At 34.7% G+C, this 14,687-nt stretch overlaps 1 protein-coding gene across 16 annotated transcripts in view; it reads left to right on the top strand.

Moving 5' to 3' along the window:
• The window catches only part of DLG1 (discs large MAGUK scaffold protein 1), a 295,326-nt gene that overhangs the window by 259,689 nt on the left and 20,950 nt on the right, over positions 1–14,687 (top strand). For 13 of the 16 annotated variants that reach the window (XM_036849845.1, XM_036849846.1, XM_036849848.1 and 10 more), the window contains 4 exons: positions 426–467; positions 2,677–2,727; positions 3,616–3,717; positions 3,971–4,143. In XM_036849845.1, coding sequence (XP_036705740.1) covers positions 426–467; positions 2,677–2,727; positions 3,616–3,717; positions 3,971–4,143 — 368 coding nt within the window. Of the gene's footprint in view, positions 1–425; positions 468–2,676; positions 2,728–3,429; positions 3,588–3,615; positions 3,718–3,970; positions 4,144–14,687 lie in introns of those variants that run through there. The other 3 variants (XM_036849854.1, XM_036849855.1, XM_036849852.1) reach the window with 2 other exon arrangements.

Raw genomic sequence — 14,687 nt, forward strand, 5'->3', positions numbered from 1 at the left:
CGTATAACTTGTCTCCTTTGTTAGTCATTACTGTATCATAACCTAAATTAAATGGTGTCAATGACATTTTCTCTTTGGGGTTTTTATGTCGACAGTTGGACTGATGTAGGATCACTTTGTTATATTCTACTTTGTTATATTCTGTTATAATCTATTCATAATAAGATTTTGTTCATAAACTGTTGAACAGAAAATGAGACATTTTCCTTGATTGCAGATTTTTTTTCCTTGCTAATTCATATTCATTTATTTGAAATAATTAAACTTTCAAAGAAAATCAGAAATGTTTTTAAAAACTCTTTGGGTATCTGTGGTTTATATCTCGACATTTTGTTAAGTCGCCTTGTGTTTATTTTGATAATTTGCTTTTTTTAAACTCATGACACTGTGTTTTCTTTATTTTTTCCATTGTCCTGCAATTTCAGAACATGTAACTTCTAATGCCAGTGATAGCGAAAGTAGTTACCGTAAGTGTTTTAAGTTGTTTGTTCTTTTGTTATCTCAAGTAATATATCCTTTGGGTTTTTTTCCCTTAGTGATGTATTCTGAAAACTGAAAATTAGGTGCTTAATATTTTAAAATCAGGGAGAGCCAAGTAAAATTCTTTACTTGATAAATAAAATCACACTCTATGTACAGAAGTTAATTTCCAAAGTTTTCATAAAATACAAAAGTTCATTTTACAAAAATGCTATTCGTGTACACAGTATGTGTATGTGTGTTTGTATCTTTTATAAGAAGTAAATATCTAGTTAAATGAGTAGTAAACTTGTGTTTTGCCATTTTATTTAGTAATTCTGTTTCTAACTAATCATTAAAATATTTTTCGGTAATGCTAAATTATAATTAGCTTTATTTCCTTTTTTATTCTGTGTCACCAATACTGGTGTGGGTCAAGATACTATTTATCGCCAACTTTTGGTGAACATAAGAAATGACTAAGGGAAAATTTTCAACAGTTGCTCAAACAGTAATACGGATTTCCTTTTTGGTTCTTATGTTACTGTCTTGGTATTATATCATTAAGGGACCCGTATAAGCGTGTGAACTTTTTAAACATTTGGGCATGGGAGGAGGGGAGAGTACATGAATATTATCAGTTGTAGCACTTTAAAAATTAAAATTGCTTTTCTAACTTTTTTTTTTTACTGCTGTCTAATATGAAAGTAATCTTGATTACAGATGAGTATGGCTGCTCAAAAGGTCCATCCTGTTAATATCAGTCTCTAATATTTTTCATGTTGACAGTATATACTTTTAACCCTCGTTCATTTGATTGGTTGTTATTTTTCCTGCATGATAGTTATTTAACGATTTTCTTTTTTGGTATGGGAATGTGATTTCTCGTATTTTAGCATTTTATTAACTTACAGTCAGAACTCACCAGAGAGTAGCTGAGTAGCTTTCTAGACTAAAAAGAGGTAATGAAAGTATATACTGTCTGTCTCACCATTTGCATGAATTATTAGGTGTGGAATATTCAAATTGCATGTTTCTGATAACATGTAAAACATGTTTTACATACAGTACTTAAAAAAGCAGCTTGTAAATATATTTTTATGTATTATAAATTTTAAAACAACAAAATACACTTTAAAGCAGGAAAGAATATTTATGTTGGTATATGAATTTAAAAGATTTACAGCTGCATACATGTAATATAAACCAATGGCAAATTTAGTGAAAAGATTGTTATAGAATCATAATAATCAAGAAGAAAATTTTCAAATACATTCTGCAATATTGATTGATTTCATTGAACCACTTGAATTTAACAGCTCTTCCTTGTTTGTTTTCTACACGTGTGTGTGTGTGTGTGTGTGTGTGTGTGTATGTGTGTGCTAAGAACTCCTGAAATTTTTAACTCTTTTAGTTATTTTCATTGAGTCGAGATATAATTCGTAGACTTTTCTATTTAGGATATTCATAAGCTCTAATCTTTTAAGTTAATCCTAGAGAATTTAACTTCTGAAGTGCTTTTAAGATCAAAGCAAAATATATTTTTTCTCCTTTACTATCTATGTGATTCATTTTGCTGAAAGGAAAGGATTTAATTTTATCTAAAATTTTTTTTAACTCAAAATGTTATTTTTTAAAAATTGAATAAATGAATTATTATAATGATCAATGAATTTTTTTCATCAATGAAATAGTGACACTAGTTTTACCTTTGCATTAAAATCTTTTGGTTAGAAAATAGTTGTAATTATAAAAATGTATGTGCTATGTTAAATGTTATACCTGGTAGGACCAAAAAAAGCAGCATATTAATAACAAAATTACCTAATATGCATATATGTAGAACTGCTCATTAAAGTATTAATTTTTAAAGAACTATTTAATAGCTCTTAGATTCTAAATAAAAAATTAATAGCTTATACTTGACATCCCAAGTGAAGATTTTAATTCGGTCTAATGATAATCTGTAAAGCCCAGAATAACAGAGAGGTAGTTATTAACTAGGACATTTATATTTTGTTTTTACACATACCAAACTTTATAATTTATCATTTTTTTTCCTAAATCTTGCCATAATTAATTTATAAAGTACCCTTTATTTTACATCTTTGCTACTTTTCTCGAGAAAGTTCTAGTAATTTATATGTTATATTAAAGAATTAAATTAGTATAGTTTTCTTTATAGATTTTCTCATCTGTATTTTAACTTTCTAATAGGTGGTCAAGAAGAATATGTCTTATCTTATGAGCCAGTGAATCAACAAGAAGGTTTGTGAAGCCTGTTGATGTTTTACAATCTTACCGAAAAACGTAATTTGGAAAATAGGTCTAACTCAACTCATACCTTAAAAAAAGTTTTATTAGAATTTTAGCCTTTTTTCTTACTATACATGTATATATATATAGAAATTTACTGTATGTATTTTATGAAACATGGTTTAGCCCAAAGATTATTAAAATCTAATCATTTTATATTGGCTATTTTATATTGGTGTTTTATTTCCTAAGCAGCTTCTTTCCAGTGTTCATAATAGTATCACTATCCTTGTTCAAAATCTTGCAATTATCTTTGATCTTTCTGTTCCTCATCTCCCTTATCTAGTCAGTTTCTAGGCCCTATTTATTCTTATCATATCTTTCTTATTTATAACCTCCTTTCATCCCTCCTACCACAATGTTAAGTCTGATTTTCACTACCAATCTCCCTGCTTCCAACATGGTCCCTTACAGTCCAGCGTATACACTTATATTAGATCATCTTTCTCGATGACTACTCTGATTATACCCAGTTTCTTTTTTGCCCTTCTTTGATCTGCTTCCCTACAGTTTCTACTTGAAAAGGGATCAGTAAAACACTGTACTGTGTTTTCTCATTTGTAGTGAGATGATGTTAGCAATGTATAGAAACATTATCTGCTAAAATGCTGAATTTAACTTGGTTGAATTATCTAAGTGTATGACTTCCAACAGGAGATTGACTGAAGTGTAAGATTTTAATAAAGGTTTGTAAACTATCAAGTTAGGCATCATTGGTGGAGAAAGAATGAAAAAGAAATTCTTCATAAAAGTTAAGAACACTTTTGTTTTCTAGTGAAGTAAAATACACAGATGTTTGTTGAGTGTTTATTTCTTTTAACATGCAGTATATTTTTATAGTTAATTATACTCGACCAGTGATCATATTGGGACCTATGAAAGACAGGATAAATGATGACTTGATCTCAGAATTTCCTGACAAATTTGGATCATGTGTTCCTCGTGAGTAACCCACATAAAAATTCTTAATTATTGTTCTTAACATTTTGTCACTGTGTGTGGTCAGAGTAAACAGTACCATTTTTTAATGGTTTATACTTATTTTATCAGTTATTCATCCTCCATATTATTGTCACTTTTCAAATTTAAATCAATCTCTTTTGTAGTGAACTTTACAAAACGATTCTTTAAGTAGAAAATGGCTTTGTTGTGCCTTTAAATATTAAATACTTCCTCAAGTTTTTTTCTATTAAAGATACAACTAGACCAAAACGAGATTATGAGGTAGATGGAAGGGATTATCATTTTGTGACTTCAAGAGAGCAAATGGAAAAAGATATCCAGGAACATAAATTCATTGAAGCTGGGCAGTATAACAACCATCTGTATGGAACAAGTGTTCAGTCTGTGCGAGAAGTAGCAGAAAAGGTAAGCATCAAAGTGATCCCAGAATAAAGTTTCTAATCAGATATGCTTTTTTTTTTCAGATATGCCTTTGACAGTATGAAAGAATGATGGATAGAAACTTTTAATTCATGTTTTTGAAAAAATATAGATACATGTTGCAGCATTGATTACTTTAAGCAATGTTATGAATTTATTCAACTACATATTTACTTTTAGGTGACTTAGAAAAATATATATAAGATAAAGTAAAATAAGAAGATCAACAAAGAAAATAAGAATAGAAATGATAACATGAATCTCTGCAGGAGGGGAGGTTATTATTTTGGGGTCCTGTACATTTGCTAGAGATAGACCTTGTGTTTAGCCCTAGCTTTCCAACAAGTAGCATAATTAAGAAGCTAAGATCATCAATAAAAATGAACCAGATGTTCAAGATAAGTGTAAGTTGCTCCTGGTACTGACACTAGGCAAAAATTTCTCCTGAATGGTCATTTAATAAAAGACAGTGTGGAAAAATACTCAGTAACATTGTAACAGCAACAGATTTTTTGAAAGCAATCTGATGATATATTGACACGGGGTTAAGGCAGTTTTATGGTAAAGCCAAAACTGTGTACTCCAGATGTGCTGCTATACTTAAATCAGTCTTTGGGCCTAGAAAATAAACATCAACAAATTATTTTATACTTTCAAAACTATAGTAGTTTAAGACTTAGTCATGAAATACCTACAAAGCATAAAGCAGTAATTCAACATCTCAATTTTCCATCTTTAAGTGCTCCTTTTTTTAATAAGAGGTTTGGTTAATTGTGATTAATTATAAAAATCGAAAAAATGGACATGTTCAGTGATGGCAAGAATTTGGGAAAATAGAAAATCTTATTAGATATTGTTAATGGGGGTAAAATTAGTAGAACTTCATTTGAGAACGATTTGGCAATACCAAATAAATGTACATAACCTGTGACTCAGAAATTCTATTTCTTGGTATCTAAGTAGAGATTCACACGTAAGGATTATGTATAATGATGTGCATAGTAGCACTTTATAGTAGTGAAGAATTGGACTCAGCAAAGGGGAATGGATAATTAACTGTTATTTACTCATGCAGTAGGATACAGAAGCTAGAGCGAATAAACTAGAATATCCACTAATTAGGTGTATCCGCATTAATAAATCTCAAAATTATAATGGTGAACGAATGAAGTTGCAAAGGATATATACAGGATGACACTATTCATATAAACTTTAACATAATGTAGTTCATTAATACATATTTCATGTTTTCATAAACATAAAAACATGCATGGGTATCAAATAAGCTATGAGGATATATGCTACAGCCCAGGGAATAATTATAAATAGAATATAACCTTTAAAAAGTGTGATCACTATGTTGTATACCAGAAACTTATATAATATTGTACATCAACTATACCTCAATTTAAAAAAAAATATTTACCGGGAAAAAAAATGCATGGGAATGATACACATCTACTTCAGGTGTATATGTAGCCACTATTCAGTGGTTTTCCTTTGGGAGAAAAGGAAGGAAATTGTAGCTTTAGCTTTACTTGTAATATTGTATTTCTTTTAAATTTTTTAAAAATTTAAAAAACACACCTCAGCCTGACAAATAATATCCAAACTTCAGATTATTGATAAATAGAAAAGTAACACCATATCATAGCAAACTATTTCTTCTGCAAACCTTGTGGAGAAGAAAATATCAGGAGGTGCCACAAAGTAGAAATATTCCAAATAACACTGTGATCACAATGCAGTAAAGCTATAAATTATTAGAAAATCAAAAACTGAAAGCCTGGCCAACTGGAAAATTTTTATTATTTATTTATATTAAAATATAGTTGATGTACAATATTGTATATGTTAGAGGTGTCCAATATAGTGATTCACAGTTTTTAAAGGTTGTACTCCATTTATAGTTATTATAAACTATTGGCTATATTCCCCATTTTGTACAGAATATCCTTATAGCTTATTTTATACATAATAGTTTGTACCTCTAAGTCCCCTACCCCTATATTGCCACTCCTCATTTCCCCTCCCCACTGGTAACCACTAGTTTGTTCTCTGTATTTGCGAGTCTGCTGCTTTTTTCTTATATTCACTAGTTTGTTGTGTTTTTAGATTCCACATATAAGTAATGTCATACAGTATTTGTCTTTCTCAGTCTGACTTATTTCACTTAGCATAATACCCTCCAAATACATCCATGTTGCTGCACATGGCAAAATTTCATTCTTCTTATGTCTGAGTAGTATTCCATTATGTATATATACCACATCTTCTTTATCCATTCATCTGTTGATGGACACTTAGGTTGCTTCCATATCTTGGCAATTGTAAATGATGCTGGTATGAACATTGGGGTGCATGTATCTTTTTGAATTAGTGTTTTTGTTTTTTCAGGTATATCCCAGGAGTGAAATTGTTGGGTCATATGGTAGTTCTATTTTTAGTTTTTTGAGAAACCTCCATACTGTTTTCCACAGTGACTGCACCAATTTACATTCCCACCAGCAGTGTACAAGGGTTCCTTTTTCTCCACATCCTTGCCAACATTTGTTATTTGTGCTCTGATGATAGCCATTCTGACAGGTGTGAGGTGGTATCTCACTGTGGTTTGATTTTCATTTCCCTGATGATTAATGATGTTGAGCACCTTTTCATGTGCCTGCTGACCATCTGCATTTCCTCTTGGGAAAAATGTCTATTCAGTTCTGCCCATTTTTTAAACAGGTTGTTTGTTTATTTGATGCTGAGTTGTATGAGCTGTATATATGTTGTATATTAATCCCTTATCAGTTCTACTATTTGCAAATATCTGCTCCCATTCAGTACGTTGTCTTTTCATTTTGTCAATGATTTCCTTTGCTGTGCAAAAGCTTTTATGTTTAATTAGGTCCTATTTGTTTATTTTTGCTTTTATTTCATTTGTGTTAGGCAACAGAGCCAAAAAAATATTACTGTGATTTATTTCAAAAAGCGTTCTGCCTATGTTTTACTCTAGGAGTTTTATACTATCCAGTCTTGCATTTGGGTCTTTAATCCATTTTGAGTTAACTTTTGTGTATAGTGTTAGAGAATGTTCTAATTTAATTGTTTTACATGTAGCTGTCCAATGTTCCCAGCAGCACTTACTGAAGAGAGAAGTCTTTTCTCCATTGTTTATTCTTGCCTCCTGTCATAGATTAATTGACCATTAGTGCATGGGTTTATTTCTGGGCTTTCTATCCTGTTCCATTGATGTCAGTTTTTGTGCCAGTACCATACTGTTTTGATTACTGTAGCTTTGTAGTATAGTCTGAAGTCAGGGAGCATGATTCCTACACATACATTCTTCTTTCTCAAGATTGTTTTGGCCATTTGGGGTCTTTCGTGTTTCCATAAAAATTTTAAATTTATTTGTTCTAGTTCTGTGAAAAATGCCATTGGTATTTTGATAGGGATTGCATTGAATCGGTAGATTACCTTGGGTAGTATGCTCATTTTAGCAATATGAGTTCTTCTAATCCAAGAACATGATATATCTTTCCATGTATTTGTGTCATCTTCAATTTCTTTCATAAGTGTTTTATAGTTTTCTGAGTACAGGTCTTTTATCTCCTCAGGTAGGTTTATTCCTACAGATTTTATTCTTTTTGATGCAGTGGTAAATGGGGTTGTTTCATTAATTTCTCTTTCTGATAGTTTGTTGTTAGTGTATAGAAATGCAACACATTTCCATATGTTAATTTTGTATCCTGCAACTTTATACCAAATTTATTGATGAGCCCTAGTAGTTTTCTGGTGATGTGTTTAGGAGTCTTTGTATACTGTATCATGTCATCTGCAAACAGTGACAGTTTTACTTCTTCAGTTCCAATTTGGATTCATTTTATTTCTTTTTCTTGTCTGGTTGTTGTAGCTAGGACTTCTATTACTAAATAAAAGTGGCAAGAGTAGATATCCTTGTCTTGTTCCTGATCTTAGAGGAAGTGCTTCAGCTTTTCACCTTTGAGTATCATGTTAGCTGTGGGTTTGTTGTAAATGGACTTTATTATCTTGAGGTATGTTCCTTCTGTGCCCAATTTCTGGAGAGTTTTATCATAATGGGTGCTGAATTTTGTCAAAAGCTGTTTCTGCATCTATTGAGAAGATAGTATGGTTTTTATTCTTCAGTTTGTTAATGTGGTGTATCATACTGAGTGATTTGTGTATACTGAAAAATCCTTGCATCTGGGATAAATCCCAGTTGATGGTGTATGATCCTTTTAATGTACTGTTGGATATGGTTTGCTAAATTTCTGTTTAGGATTTTTGCATGTATGCTCATCATTGATAATTCACCTCTAGTTTTCTTTTCTTGTGATATCTTTGTCTGGTTTTGGTATCAGGGTAATGCCAGCCTCATAGAATGAGTTCAGAAGCATTCCTTCCTTTGCAATCTTTTGGAATAGTTTGAGAAGGGTAGGTGTTAACTATTCTCTAAATGTTTGGTAGAATTCACCTGTGAAACCATGTGGTCCTGGGCTTTTGTTTGTTGGACGGTTTTTTTTTTTTTTGGATGGTTTTTAATTACTAATACAGTTTAATTACTGGTAATGGGTCTGCTCATATTTTCAATTTCTTGCTGTTTCACTCTTGGGAGAGTGTACCTTTCTAAGAATCTGTTTATTTCTTCTACGTTGTCCATTTTATTGGCATATAGTTGTTTGTAGTAGTCTCTTATGATCCTTTGTATTTCTGTGGTGTCAGTTGTAACTTCTTTTTCATTTCTGATTTTATTGATTTGGACCCCCTCTCTTTTTTTTTTTTTTGATGAGTCTGGCTATAGGTTTATCAATTTTATTTATCTTTCCAAAGAACCAGCTTTTAGTTTCATTGATCTTTTCTGTTGTTTTCTTCATCTCTATTTCATTTATTTCTGCTCTGATCTTTATGATTTCTTTCCTTCTACTAACTTGGAGGGTTTTTTTTCTTTCTCTAGTTCCTTTAGATGTAAGGTTAGGTTGTTTATTTGAGATTTTTCTTTTTTCCTGAGGTAAGCTTGTATCTCTATAAACTTCCCTCTTAGAACTGCTTTTTGCTGTGTTCCACAGTTTTTGGATTATCATGTTTTTGTTTTCATTTGTCTCTAGGTATTTTTATTTGCTCATTGATTGCTTCAGTGATCCATTGGTGCTTTAGTAGCTTATTATTTAGCCTTCACATATTTGTGTTTTTTGCAGTTTTTTTTCTTGTAGTTAATTTCTAGTCTCATAGTGTTGTGGTCAGAAAAGATGCTTAATATGATTTCAGTTTTCATAAATTTACCAAGGCTTGTTTTGTGGCCTAGCATGTGATCTGTCCTGGAGAATGTTCCATGTGCACTTGAAAAGAATATGTATTCTGCTGCTTTCAGATGTAATGCTCTTTATCAATTAAGTCCATCTGGTCTATTGTGTCATTTAAGGCTAGTGTTTCCTTATTGATTTTCCATCTGGATGATCTGCCTGATGGTGTAAGCGGGATGTTAAAATCCCCTACTATAACTGTGTTACTGTCAATTTCTCCTTTTATGTTCTTAAAATTTGCCTTATATATTTAGGTGTTCCTATGTTGGGTGCATATATATTTACCGTTGTTATGTTTTCTTGGATTTATCCCTTGATCATTATGTAGTGTCCTTTTTTGTCTCTTGTCACAGTCTTTATTTTCAAGTCTATTTTATCTGATAAAAGTATTGCTACTCTGGCTTTTTTTAAATTTCCATTTGCATGGAATACCTTTTTCCATCCCCTCACTTTCAGTCTGTGTGTGTCTTTAGATCTGAAGTGAGTCTCTTGTAGGCAGCATATACACCAGTCTTATTTTTGTATCCTTGATTCCAGCATTTAGTCCATTTACATTTAAGATAATTATCAGTATGTATGTTCTTACTGCCATTTTGTTAATTGCTTTGCAGTTGTTTTTGCATGTCGTTTTTTCCCTTCTTTTGTTCTCTTGTGATTTAATGACTGTCTTTAGTGTTATGTTTGGATTCTTTTTTCTTTTTTGTGTGTATATCTCTTACAGATTTTTGGTTTGTGCTTACCATGAGGCTTTTATATAGCAGTCTGTATGTATACATGATTGTTTTAAGTTGCTGATCTCTTCATTTCAAATGCATTTTAAAGACCCGCCATTTGTACTCTCTTCCCCTCACGATTACTGTTTTTGCTATCATATTTTATATCTGATTGTTTTATATAACCCTTAACTGCTTATTGTGGATGTAGATGATTTTACTACTTTCCTCTTTTAACCTTCCTACTGCCTTTACTGTATATTTGCCTTTACCGTTGAGTATTTTCATTTTGTAATTTTGTTTCTTGTTGTGGCCTTTTCTTTTCCACCTAGAGAATTTCCTTTAACATTAGTTGTAGAACTGATTTGGTGGTGCTGAACTCTTTTTTTTAACTTTAATTAATTTATTTATTTATTTATTTTTGGCTGCATTGAGTCTTCATTGCTGGGCTACCTCTAGTTCCGCTTAGTTGCAGAGCAGGGGCTTCTCATTGCGGCGGCGTCTCTTGTTGCGGAGCATGGGCTCTAGGTGGGCAGGCTTCAATAGTTGTGGCGCACGGGCTTATTTGCTCCGTGGCATGTGGGATCTTCGCGGACCATGGATCGAACCCGTGTCCCCTGCATTGGCAGGCGGATTCTTAACCACTGCGGGTGGTGCTGAACTCTTAGCTTTTGCTTGTCTGTAAAGCTTTTGATATCCATCAAATCTAAATTAGAACCTTGCTGGGTAGAGTATTCTTGGTTGTAGGTTTTTCCCTTTCATCACTTTAAATATATCATGCCACTTCGTTCTGGGCTGCAGAATTTCTGATGAAAAATCAGAAATTTTGGGGTGTTCCCTTGCATGTTATTTGTTGTTTTTCCCTTGCTACTTTTAACATTTTCTATTTATCTTTAATTTTTGTCATTTTAATTACAATGTGTCTTGGTATGTTCCTCTTTGGATTAATTCTGTTTGGGACTCTGCACTACCTGGACTTGGGTGACTGTTCCCTTTCCCAGGTTAGGGAAGTTTTCAGCTGTTATGTCTTCATTTATGTTCTCAGCCCCTTTCTCTCTCTCTTCTTCTGGGACCCATGTAATGCAAATATTGATGTGCTTGATGTTGTCCCAGAGGTCTGTTTAACTGTCCTCATTGCTTTTCATTCTTTTTTCTTTTTTCTCTTCAGTGGCAGTAATTTCCACTACTCTGTCTTCCAGCTCACTAATCCATTCTTCTGTATCACTTAGTCTACTATTGATTCCTTCTAGTGTACTTTTCATTTTAGTTATTGTATTCTTCATCTCTGTTTTGTTGTTCTTTATATTTTCTAACTCTTTGTTATAAACTTCTAATTTGGAAATACCCAGATGGTCCAGTGGTTAGCAGTCCACACCACTGCAGAGGGCACAGGTTCAATCCCTGCTCGAGGAACTAAGACCCCACAAGCCACACAGTGCAGCCAAAAAAAAAAAAAAACACTTCTACCTGCTCACTCTGTGCATCCATTCTTCTCCCAAGTTCTTTAATCATCTTGACAATCATTACCTTGAATTCTTTCTTGGGTTGATTGCCTATCTCCACTTCACTTAGTTCTTCTTCTGGGGTTTTATCTTGTTCCTTTGTCTGGAACATGTTTCTCTGCCACCTCATTTTATCTAAGTTGCTATTTGTATTTTTATGTATCTGGTAGGTTAGTTACATTTCCCAACCTTGGGCAAGTGGCCTTCTGTAAGAGATGCCCTATGTGTCCCAGCAGCACACTCCCATCTCGTCACCCAAGATATATGCTTTAGGTGATCCCCCTATGAAGGGGGGTCATTCTGTTGTGAGAGGCTGGCTATGTGGGTAGTGTGGTAGGCTTGGTTGGCCCCTAGTCCGGTTGGTTGCCAGGCCCTGCCTTGTGCAGAGGCTGCTGGCTGTTGGTTAGCATGGCCTGGTCACACAGTGGGTGACTGCAGAACCCAAGGATGCCTCAGGGCTTATGCGAGCTCACTGATGGGCAGAGTTAGGGCCCAAAAGACTCTGGGGCTGTTGTCCACCCACTGTTGGGTGAAGCCAGGTCCTGGGGTTAGTGCCGGACTACTAGCAGGCAAAGCCAGGTCCTGGAGTCTGGCTGCAGGGCCCTGGGATCCCAGAGCTGGTGTCAGATCACTGGTGGCGGAGCGGTTCCTCACACAGTTGGTTACAGTGTCCAGGGAGTCCCAAAGCTTCTTTTGGCCTGCTGTGGGCAGGCTGGGTCCACAGGCTGCAGGATTGTGGTTTTCTTGCACCTGGTGTCTGCCCCCTGGTGGGTGAAGCTGGTCTAGAGGCTAGTTCAGGCTTCCTGGAAGGCAGAGCTGGTGCCTGCCCACTGGTAGATGTAGCTGGGTCATGGCCCTCTCTTGGGCAGGGGCATGTCTAGAGGTGACTGTGGGTTCAGAAAGTCTTTAGGCAGCCTGTCTGCTGATGGGTGGACATGTATTCCCACCCAATTAGTTGTTTGGCCTGAGGCATCACAGCACTGACACCTACAGGCTGTTGGGTGGGACCAGGTCTTGGCACTAATGAGCTAGAAGGAGGATCCCACTATGACGACCACCCACACCAGTGTCCATGTGGTAGAAAACTCCCACTGTGAGTTGCCACCAGTGTCTGTGTCCCCAAGGTGAGTGGCAGCCACCCCACCTCTCCAGGAGATTCTCCAAGACCAGCAGGTAGGTCAGCCCAGGCTCCCATCAGATTACTGCTTTTGCCCTGGGTGCTGGTGCATGTGAGATTTTGTGTGCACCCTTTAATAGTGAAGTCTCTATTTCCCCCAGTCCTTTGGGACTCACAAAATTGATCTCCACTGGCCTTCAGAACCAAATGCTGCGGAGACTTGTCTTCCTGGTGCAGGGTCCCCAGGCTGGGGAGCCCAACATGGGGCTCAGAACTCTCATTCCTGTGGAAGAACCTCTGTAATATAATTATTTTCCAGTTCATGGGTCACCCATCCAGGGGTATGCAACTTGATTATATCACAACTACACCCCTCCTACCTGTCTTGTTGTCATTCCTTCTCTATGTGTTTAGTTGTAGATCTTTTCTGGTAGGTTCTGATCTTTTTCATACATGGTCGTTCTGCAGGTAGTTGTGATTTTGGTGTGCTCATGAGAGGAGGTGAGCTCAGGGTCTTTCTACTCTGCCATCTTGGCCAGTCTCTCTCCCAGTTAGAAAATTTAAAGCCACCTCTTAACTCGTAAGTGAAGGAGAAAAATACAAAATGAAATTACAGAATTTCTTAAAAATGAACATAGTACATATCAGAATACATGGGATACATTTAAAACAGTGATCAAAGGAAAATTCATAGCCTTAAAAACTTTTCCAAAGAAAAATGAATGCGAATAGGGATTTCCGTGGTGGCGCAGTGGTTAAGAATCCTCCTGCCAATGCAGGGGATACAGGTTTGAGCTCTGGTCGGGGAAGATCCCACATGCTGAAGAACAACTAAGCCCGTGCGCCACTACTGCCAAGCCTGCGCGCTGCAACCACTGAAGTCTACGTGCCTAGAGCCCGTGCTCTGCAACAAGAGAAGCCACCACAATGAGAAGCCCCCGCGCCGCAACAAAGAGTAGCCCCCACTCACCACAACTAGAGAAAGCCCACATGCAGCAACGAAGACCCAACGCAGCCAAAAATAAAATTAAATAAATAAATAAATAAATAATTTTTTTTAAATGAATGAGAATAAATAAACCAAATCCCTAGTGTAAAGTGCTAGAAAAAGATAAAGGAAGAACATGATATAAATAAAAGCAGAAATTATGTGGTAAGAAGAAGGAAGAAAATGAAGATCAGAGAGGAAACTAATAAAAAAGAAAACAAAAGCAATAGATAAAATTGATGAAACCAAAACTTGTCCTTTGAGAAGATCAAAGTTATTGATAAACCTTTAACCAGACTGGTCAGAAAAAAGGAGAGAAGACACGAATTACCAAAATCAGGAATGAGAGAATAACAAAATCTACAAATATTTAAAGAAAAGTCAGAAATTAGTAACAACTTTATACCACTGAGTTCAGCAATTTAGATGAAAAGGATAAATTCCTTGAAAGGAATTAACTACTTAAGCTCAAGAAGAAATAGATAATTTGAATAGCCCTACATCTGTTAAAGAAATTGATTTGTATTTAAAAACCTTTCCACAAAGAAAACTCCAGGCCCAGATGGCTTCACTAATAAATTTTACCAAACGCTTAAGGAAGAAATAATACCCATTTTCTACCATAAAATTTAAAAAGAGGGAGTGCTTCCCAATTTATTCTGAGTCCAGCATTACCTAGATTTCAAAACCTGACTACACATTACCAAAAAAACTACAGACCAATTTCTGTGAACATAGATGCAGAATTTCTAAACAAAATTTTTACAAATTTGATCTAACAATATAAAAAAGATAATCTAACCACCAAGTTAGGGTTTATCCAGTGAATTCAAGGTAAATTTTAACATGAGAAAAGCAGTCAGTTTACCTCACTATATTAAACTAAAAAAGGAAAACCACATGATT

The sequence above is a fragment of the Balaenoptera musculus genome, chromosome 4, assembly GCF_009873245.2.
Source record: "Balaenoptera musculus isolate JJ_BM4_2016_0621 chromosome 4, mBalMus1.pri.v3, whole genome shotgun sequence".
Taxonomy (NCBI): domain Eukaryota; kingdom Metazoa; phylum Chordata; class Mammalia; order Artiodactyla; family Balaenopteridae; genus Balaenoptera; species Balaenoptera musculus.